General features: G+C 56.2%; 1 protein-coding gene across 1 annotated transcript in view; it reads right to left on the minus strand.

Annotated features, from left to right (window-relative positions):
* The window catches only part of PAX7 (paired box 7), a gene marked incomplete at its 5' end in the record, with an annotated part of 103,016 nt that overhangs the window by 46,964 nt on the left and 46,309 nt on the right, over nt 1-9,743 (minus strand). Inside the window, one exon of the mRNA XM_008051334.1 lies at nt 1,138-1,337. Within this exon, the coding sequence (XP_008049525.1) occupies nt 1,138-1,337 (200 nt within the window). The remainder of the gene's footprint in view (nt 1-1,137; nt 1,338-9,743) is intronic.

Genomic DNA, 9,743 nt, shown 5'->3' on the forward strand with positions numbered 1-9,743 from the left:
GGGGGATGGGGGTGCCCTGGGCCCCGAGTCTGAGACCCCAGCTTGCTTCCAGGATTGTCCCTATTGCTTTCTAGTTCCAGGTTCTGAGTCAACTTTTTCCTCCCCCCTGGGCGACCGTGGGTCCACCTTGGCCACCGTCCAGCTCGTGCCCCTGAGCATGTGGTTCTTCTGGGCTTCAGTCTCTGCACCTGTGGCTGGGGGAGGGGGGCGACCATTCCCGACTGACCGACCGACTTGACAAGGTGGCTGAGCTCCCGCTAGGTCACATATGAGGAGCTCCAGCACGGCAGCTGGCCCTGAAGGGGGTGCCCGGCGAGGGCTGGCTCCTCTTGGCTCCAAAGCCCCTGGAACGCAGCACGGGCCCTCAGCGACCCGCCTCCTCCCTCCACGGAGAAGACGAACAGGCTTCCGCGGAGACTGTTCAGCACGACCTGACCTGAGCTCCCTTCCCCACCCCCCACGCTCAGCCTGGGCCCCCGACACTCTCCTGCCTTGTGGAGTCTGAGCCTTCAGCCTGGAAAGGGGAGGCGATCCTCCACCCCGGGCAGAGTGGGGGCCATCCGTGAACTCCGCTTCCCACACAAAGAGGGCGTGGAGGGGATGGTCCAGGTCTTCGGGACTGCCCACCCTGCCCTGATGCGTCTAACCACCAGGAATGTGCCTGCTCCGTCCCCTTGCCTGCTTCCTGTGACAGGAAACTCATGGCCCATCAGAGGGCGCTAGACTGGCTGGGAAGCTTTCTTCCCGATCCCGTGCTCCTCCTCAGAGATATGGAGGTTTATCTCACACCTGAGTCCTCTCTCCTGGCTGAATCAATGCCCTCCTCGCCTGCCTCTCTCCCCACCCTCTTTCCTGCCTGCTTTCCTCACCCTCTTTCTCTTTCTCCCTCTCCCCTCTTCTCTCCCCCTGTCCCTCCCTCCCACTTGGGCTGTCCACCACTCAGTCAGTCAACCAACACGTGCTGCTCACCAACTCTGCATCCGCGGCTGGTGGCATCACTGGTCCACACGGTCCCTGGACCACCTGTTGCAAATGCCCCCAGGGGCCCGTTACATTCACTGACTCTGGCTATCACGTCCTCCGCAATCCTGGTCTCCAGAATATTCCTGCAGCACCAACACCCCAGGCGCTCCTCACCTGGACGCGCGCCTCCGTCAGCTTGGTCCTCTGCGCCAGCTCCTCGCGGGTGTAGATATCGGGGTAGTGGGTCCTCTCGAAGGCCTTCTCCAGCTCCTCCAGCTGCTCGGCCGTGAACGTGGTGCGGCTGCGACGCTGCTTGCGCTTCAGCGGGAGGTCAGGTTCCGACTCCACGTCTGAGCCCTCGTCCAGCCGGTTCCCTGCAGCCGGAGGGGAGAGGGGGAGAAGGCAGGGGCTTGGTGAGATGGAGGGGTGCTGGGGTCTGGTGGGGAGCACTGAGGGTCAGATCCCTCCCAAGCACGAGGAAGAGGAAGGAGACTCGCTGCAGCATGGTTCTCAGAGGGAGGGGAGGAAAGCCATCTCCATGCCCAGCCCTAGGGGATGGGTTAAATACTCTCCCTTTAGAAACATAAACAATCCCCTCTAGCTGGGCACTTGGGTTATTTGACTGACAAGGGAGGGTGACGCGTGGAATACATTTGTCAAAATTGATAGAACTATAACCTCAGTTATAAGGGGAGAATTTTACTGTACATTGACCAGACCGCAATACATCTGACTTTAAGCAAAAGGCAAGGTCCAAGCCAGCGTGTGAAGGAAGAGTCCACTTTTGGGCAAAGTGTGTGTGGCACGTTATAGACCGCTGCTCCAAAAGCATAGCAAACGTGACCTCCAAGGCATCAGGATTTTGTCTTCTTTTTAATACTTGTTTTTGTTTTAGTATTTAAAAAATAATGATCATTACACAGCAATGTTATTGCATTTGGGAGAAATATTGCAAAAACCGAGAAAAGAAGGAAAGCAGGAAGAAAGGGCGGGGGCGGGAGCAAATGTGTGCATGGAGAGCTGGCAGCTAGGAGGCTCGGACTCCAGACCTGGCTCTGCTCCTAAATGCCTGTGATCCTTGGAAGGCTGCTTCCCCTCCTTGAGCCTCAGTTTCCCCGTGTGTAACATGAAGATTTTGCACTACATGACTTCCACTGACCAGCCCTTCCCAGGATGTCCCAGGATCTCTGAGTGACCTCCCAGGCTGGAGGAGGAGATTTTACCTGGATGACCTTGGCCAGAGCCAGGGCCAGGGTCAGGGCCCCCACTCCAATCATCCCCACTAATTTCCATCCTGGAGCTTGGGGGCGGGTGAAGGCCTTTTGCCCAGGAGGCTGGAGCCAGCTCGCCACTCAGCCCCAGCCCGGGCTGCCATGCCAGGAATCTGCTCCAACCCCACGTCCAGGCTGAGCAGGCTGCAGGAAGGGCTTGTTCAAGCTCCTCAGCTGTCGGGACTGAGACCCCCGGGGACTGAACAGATTCCTTGTCCCCATCAGTCCTGTGTCTCCTGCCCATTTCTGACCGAGCAGAGGGACACTAGCAGGGAGACCCCCCCAGCCCGGGCTCTGAAGCTATACCCTCAGCACCCCCCAGGCAACCGTGGGGAGTGTCGAAAAGAGGAAGCAGAAAGGAAGGGAGAGGGAAGAGAGGGCAGACACACATCCAGGAGCTGCCAGTCCTTCCTCCCCACCCGTGCTTCTTCCTTCCCTTTCACCTTCGTTTCTCTCTCCCCCTCTTTCCTTCTCCATCTTTGATATTCCCGGAAGCACTTCTATGTTTGTGCCATCCATTCAATTCCCAAAGCCTTTACTGAGCACCTGCTGGGTGCCGGAATGGGTTAGGCGTGTGGTGGGTAAGAGAGGGCCTGAGCCTCAGAGATCATGCGCTCACACGACAGATGGGAGAAACTGAGTCACAGGAAGGCAATGTGAAATGCACTCAGACTGCGCCCTCCCCCAATCTGTTTCACCAACACAGAGTCCCATGATTCCCCAACTGATTCCAGTGGTGGTTTCATGAATAGGCTCCTCCCACCAGGGACAAACCCCTCTCCCCCAATAAAATAAAAGCTCATGGGGCCTCTTTAGATGTCTAGTGGAGGGGAAGGGAAAGGTGTTGCAGACAAAAGGAAGAACGTGGGCAAAAGCCCCGTGTGTCAAAAGGCGCGATGGGTAATTTTATGGTAGGGCTGCATCCATAGCCAGGAGCCAGGGGGGTGGATGGGAAGGGTGGGAGGTCATGCACCAGGGAGGTCATCCAGCCTTGGGCAACACCTCTGCCCCTTTCCCTCCATCCTGCTCTCCTTCCATTGGGAAGTCGTCCCTGCTTTTTGTTGGCCACGACCCAGTTGTCCCCGATTGTGACACCACGTCACACATCAAGGGAACCAAGGGCAAAGGGATTTTCCCTTCATGGTTGCTGGCCTCACCCCCCTGGGTAGAGAGCTGGGGTCCGATCCAACCCCTCCTCTGCCCTTCCCGGTTAGGGCTGCCCACTGCCTGACCTCCCCCATCACTGAGTGGAAACCATGGTGGGCACAGTTGATATCCTGGGGCCCCCGCCCCAGCATGTCTGGGGCTCAGAGTCCAATGCAGCCAATCCCAAGGACGCCCCTCCTGAAACTCACTGCATAACCTTGATGGTGACAAGGAAAGGCAGCCCTTGGCCTCAGAAGGAGGAAGCGGACACTGGCAGGCAGGAAGGGTGGCCAACTCTCAGACCAGGAACGGGGTGTCAGACTTGGTCCCTCCAGGAAGGACCTTCAAGCTCAGACAGGAGTCAGTGGGGAAGGGGGAGGCAAGGTTGTGGGGAGTGAAATCTTTGGGCAGAGACTGTCCTCAGAGCTGTGAAGTCAGAGAGGGTGGCAGACACAGCCCTCATCCTTGCAGAAGCCCCATCCGATAGAGGAGACACAGTCCCATCCCAGGGGAAACCCCAAGCCAATGGAGTCTCAACTTACTTCTAGAGCAGTTCTGTCTGATAGAACCACCCATAATGTTGCAACGCCCTAGAATCACAAGGTTCAATATGGCAGCTCTGGTCACATGTGGTAGTGAGTGCTTGAAAACTGCCTTGTGCAGCTGAGAAACTTTGCGTTTTATTTTTAGAGACAGAGTCTTGCTCTCTCGCCCAGGCTGGAGTATAGTGGTGCAATCACAGCTCACGATAACCTGACTTCCTGGGCTCAAGCAATCCTTCCACCTCAGCCTCCCAAGTAGCAGAGACTATAGGCAGGCACCACCACACATGGCTAGAATTTTGTTTTTAATTGTATTTACTTTGCATTCAAATTTATATAGCTACATGGGGCTGGTGGCCACCACCTAGGCCAGCAAATTTCTAGATAGTCTTTTTTTTTTTTTGAGTCAGAGTCTCACTCTGTCATCCAGGCTGGAGTGTAGTGACATGATCACAGTTACTGCAGCCTCAACCTGCTGGACTGAGGTGATCCTTCCACCTCAGCCTTCCATGTAGCCAGAACTACAGGCACACGCCACCACACTTGGCCAATATTTTGGTTTATTGTAGAGATGAAGTCTCATCAAGCCCAGGCTGATCTGGCTCAGGTAGTCCTCCCACCTCAGCCTCCCAAAGTGCTGGGACTACGGGTGTGAACCACTGTACCAAACCCCGGACTGTTTTTAACAGCTCTTCTTCCTTCTTAATGAACAGAGGGCAGGCAGCAGCCCAGAGCACTGCTTGCTTTTATGGTTCCCATCTTTTTATTAGAGCATCAGTTTCCTTGCGTTAAGTTTTTAAAGGTGCTCTTGTATAAAGTATTAAGGAAGGTTGGGTGCAGTGGCTCAGCCTGTAATCCCAGCACTTTGGGAAGCCGAGGCAGGAAGACTGCCTGAGTCCACAGGTTTGAGACCAGCCTGGGCAACTTGGTGAGATCTCATCTCTACAATAAATCACAAAAAAACTAGCGGGACATGGTGGTGTGCATCTGTAGTTGCAGCTACTTGGAAGGCTGAGGTGGAAGGACCGCCTAAGTCCAGCAGGTGGAGGCTGCGGTGGCTGTGAGCGTGCCACTGCACTGCAGCCTGGGGGACAAGAATGAGACTCCAACTCAAAAAAAAAGTATTAAGGAAGTAACAGGACCAGCTATAGGGATGTGACACAAATCATGAACCCAGTCAGCAAACAGCCAATGTTGCCTCATCCCAGCTCAGAGATGACAAGTCAAGGAGCTTCTGCCAAGCCCCAGTGCCCCCTCATGCCCTATCTGGCCCCTCTGTCCTTCAGAGGACCCGCCGCTTTTTAGACCTGCCATGGAGTTCCAGGTCTAATTCCTCCCTGTCCCTCCCGCCTCTGACTAAGCAGGGATTTGGGGAACTCGGTGGGTCCAGAGAGATGCCCAGACCAGGGCCCAGATTCAAGAATGCAAAGCAGGGCCCACAGGTCTCTGTCATCCAGAGGGATCTGGAATGATCCTCTCAGAGGATGGGAGTTGCCATGACAACCTCTGGTCACTGAGTGGAGAGGACAGCCAGAGATCCAGAGAGGTCTCAGGAGGACAGGACTGCAGTCTGTTTGTGACTTCAGTCTGCTGGAAAAGAGCTTCCACCACCTCACTTTGGCCCAGCCCAGGGGAAGAGACCTGGGCTGGGCCTTCTCTGTGTCAGCCTTAGGACAGGGCTGTGAAGCTTGGACTATTGACCCTTTTACAAATAAGGAAAACAAGGCTCAGAGAGGGTCAGTCACTTGACGGAGGCCACACAGCCAGTAAGCCTGTGCTCCCTTCCCGGAGGGGGATGGGGAGGAAGGAGCAGATGGAGAGGGAGTGTTTGGAGGCCTCTGGGACAGCCTGGTTTATGGAGAGTCCTGGTCTGGGGGCCTGAGACCTTGATTCTGGGTTCTGTCTTTCCCTCACCGTGTGGCCTTGGACAAGTCACTTCTCTCCTTGGGACCTTGGTCTTCTCAGCTGTAAAAATGGTCCTAATAATACATCCTTAGCCGGACACAGTGACTCACACCCATAATCTCAGCATTTTGAGAGGCCAAGGCAGGAGGACTGCCTGAGTCCAGGAGTTAAAGACCAACCTGGGTAATTTGGAGAGACCTCGTCTTTACAGTAAATCAAAAAACTCAGCTGGGCATGGTGGCGTGCACCTATAGTCCCACCTATTTGGAAGGCTGAGGCAGAAGGGTCACCTGAGCCTAAGAGTGGGCGACAGAATGAGATGCCAACTCAAAATAATAATAATAATAATAATAAATCCTTGCACGCCTTACTAGGTGGCTTTGAGAACAGACTGAAATAAAAACCATGGGGACAATTTGGAACGTAAATGGCACATGAAGAATTTATTGTTGTTGATGATGACAGCGGTGATTAGAGATAAAGAAAGAGGGTGATGGGTATAGGGCCAAAGCAGTGTGAGAAAGGACACAGAGAGCCCTGTTGCCACCATGTCACCCTCGCTCCAGTTTCCCGAACCCTCACCGTCTTGGGATGCCCTTCCCTGTCCCGCCCCTGGAACCCTTAGCCTTAGAGTTAAATTAATCAGCAGGATTAGGTAGAACTGGCCACAGAGAGGCCCTGCTGGCTGGGCCTGAATCCCCTAGGCACCAAAGCTGGTGGGTGTGGGGAGAGGCGCCATGGGCGTGCATTCGTTAAACAGAAGCAGGATGGGTGGGCAGTGGGGGAGCGGCCTCCGGCCAGCCTGGCTCCTGCCCTCACACTGCCAAGCAGCTGTGTGGGGTGGGCCGGTCGGGGGCGGCGGGGTAGACGGAGCCAGGTGCTGGGCTGGAGACAGACCCAAGAGAGAGGGGCAGGGAGAGGCCCTGAGTCGGGCTCCTCGATCCCATCTCTGCTTCGGGATGTGAGGAGGACCACACAGAGCCAGGGAGCGTTGCCGCCTCCACCTGAGAGCCCTCCCAGTCTTACCGGGGAGAAACAGCCTCCGTTTTAGGGAGAATCTGATGGGGGAGGTATCACCCTGTCCTTGGATTTCTCAGTCCCTTGGAGGAGACACTGCTTCCCAACGAATTGGGACACCAGGCAGGCTTGACCCACCGGGACAGCCCCGTGACTGCCGCAGCCTGAGGGCAGAAGGAGGGGAGGGAGGGGAGCTGGGCCGCTTGGCTCCTGGAAGCTTGAGGGCAGCAAGTTCTGCTCAGGCGGAGTGCAGCCCGGGTGATGGCGATGGATGGGGTGCGGGGATAGGCTCATCGCCTCTTCCCTAGCCTCTGCCTCCCCTCAAAGCCTCCTTTCGCTGCCACTGACCCCTGGAAACCAGCGCTGACGACCGGGGTGTGCCAGGCGGGGTGTGGGGGTTCGGGAAACTGGAGCGAGGGTGACATGGTGGCAACAGGGCTCTCTGTGTCCTTTCTCACACTGCTTCGGCCCTATACCCATCACCCTCTTTCCTTATCTCTAATCACCACTGTCATCATCAACAATAAATTCTTCATGTGCCATTTACGTTCCAAATTGTCCCCATGGTTTTTATTTCAGTCTGTTCTCAAAGCCACCTAGTAAGGCGTGCAAGGATTTATTATTATTATTATTATTATTTTGAGTGGGCGTCTCACTCTGTCGCCCAGGCTGGAGTGCAGCGGCGCTGCAGCCTTGATCTCCTAGACTCAGGTGACCCTTCTGCCTCAGCCTTCCAAGTAGCTGGGACTAGAAGTGCACTACCATGCCCAGCTAATTATTTTGATTTACTGTAAAGCCTTGCCAGCGAGGCCCCTACCACCAGCCCTGCCCGCATGTCCTGACATACCCGACGCCCGCACGGCTCCATCCAGCCACTGGTGGCTTCCTGAAGTGAAGGAGCTGAGCTGTGATCCTTCTGCACCACGAAACACGAGCTTCCTCTGCCTAGAGTCTTACTCCTTTCCGGGGTGCACCCCTACTTGTCCAGCACAACCCAGCCTGTGGCCGCCTCCCCCCCCCCCCCCCCCCGCCCTCCCCGGGGCTCTCAAAGCTCCTCAGTCGACACTGACCTTGCCTGTTTATGGGGCTGTCAGTCTCACTGGGTTGAGCAGCAGAGACTGTGCTGGGCACACAGCAGGTGCTCAATCAAGGCCTCTTGAATGAATAGCGCTTGGTAGAGCAATCACAGAGTTCCTTTGCCGTCACCCTGCACGTGCACACAGCACCTTACAGTTTACAAGCTGTCTTGCTGGCTCAACACAGACTCTCCCCATAACCTTGGAGGGTCAAGCAGGCGGTACTGTCTCGTTTTTACAGATGTTCAGCACAGTTCCGGGGCAGGGAGTCAGGAAGGAAAACCCAGGACTCGGGACTCTTGGCCTGGAGGCAGTGCACTTGGACACAGCAAGTTCAAGGACGATGGAAAATTCCATTTCTGATCCTGAAAACCGGCGTGGCCTCCTCTCCATCCCCAGCCTTCCCCTCCTCCCTCTTTGGCCAGAGGAAGGGCCTGGGAATAAGGTGGCCACCATTTCTTGACCGACTCAAAGGCAGCGGGGAGCTGACCCATCTCCAAACCCCGTGTCGCCCCAGATCACTGGAGGCCAGCAGGGGCCGCGAGGTGCAGTGTCCTTCTCTGCCCCCAGACACCCTGCTCACCGCTCCTGCACCCTCCCCGCCCGCCGCCTCCCAACCCAGTTTTTATTACAGTTTAACATAGGCCCTGGCAAGGAGCTGCGGCAGAGAGACGAATCACATAATAGTTGATATGCGTTTTAATCAAGTAATTCGGGCCGAGCTGAGAGCCAGCAAGAGTGGGCCGGGCGTCCCTGAATACCAAACAGGCCCGGGCGCAGGTCTCGGAAAATGGAAAAGTCATTTACAGCTCAGCTGGGGGTCGGCGAGCTAGGGCCATGGGCCGGAGCCCTCCCAGCCCTCTGCGGGAACCGCTCAGCTGGAACCGACGCACAGGCCTGGGTCGCCAGCACGGGCACGTCTGCAGCAGCTGGGTGTGCCCCAGGGCTGGGCGACGGGGCAGCCCGAGAGGCAGGGGCTTGGGCTCGGGGTGAATCTCCTGGGGCCCACGAGAGGACCAAGCGTCCACTCCCATCCTGGCTATCCACCTTGGTGCTGGGCATTTCATACTCTTTTTCTCTCCCTCATGCCTGGCAGGCCACCGGCCCGGCCCTGAGCCAGGAGCTGGAACCTTCAGGATTCCCATGGGTTCAAAGCCATGCTGGAGTCTGTCTTCTCTCCCTCTCGCTCAACTCCAGCGACTGCCTTCTCCCAGCAATGCCCAGCCTTTGCACAGACTATGCCCCCTCCCAGAGCACCCTCCCACTTCCTCTCAGCCTGGGGAGTTCCTGCAGTTTGCAGCCATCCAGGCCAAGGAGAGAGGGCCCCCGACTCCGGACGCGGCATGGCTAGATGCCTGTGGTCCCCGTAGCCGCAAAATACAGACAGTAACAGGGACTTCTCGGCGTTCCTACAGCATACACTGAGTGTTCTGTTTTCTCATCTGTCCCCAACCTCCCCCCACCACCCACACTCTGTGAGGGTGGGCGCCCTCGTCTGTCTTTTTGTTTGTTGCTGATTCTCCAGTGCTCAGCACCCAAACGTCGTCACATGAACGAATGAATGAGGAAATGAGTTAGTATTTTAAGGCGCACAAAACAGTGCTGGCTTTGTGCCAATTCAATGTTAAAAGCAAAGAACTTAAAAAAGGCAACGGTCCAGGGGACAGGCAAGCCTCTCCGCCTGGGTCTGAGATGCCCATCTCAGATCTGTGTCCTGGTGTCAGGGAGTTCCAAGTGGAATTAACCCAGCCCTGTTCTGGGGCACAGAGGAGAGGGGTGGAGGGGAGGCTGCATCTGACTAATCACCCCCCACACACATACGC

Source organism: Carlito syrichta, unplaced genomic scaffold (assembly GCF_000164805.1).
Source record: "Carlito syrichta isolate Samal-C Ts95f unplaced genomic scaffold, Tarsius_syrichta-2.0.1 Scaffold169767, whole genome shotgun sequence".
Taxonomy (NCBI): Eukaryota; Metazoa; Chordata; class Mammalia; order Primates; family Tarsiidae; genus Carlito; species Carlito syrichta.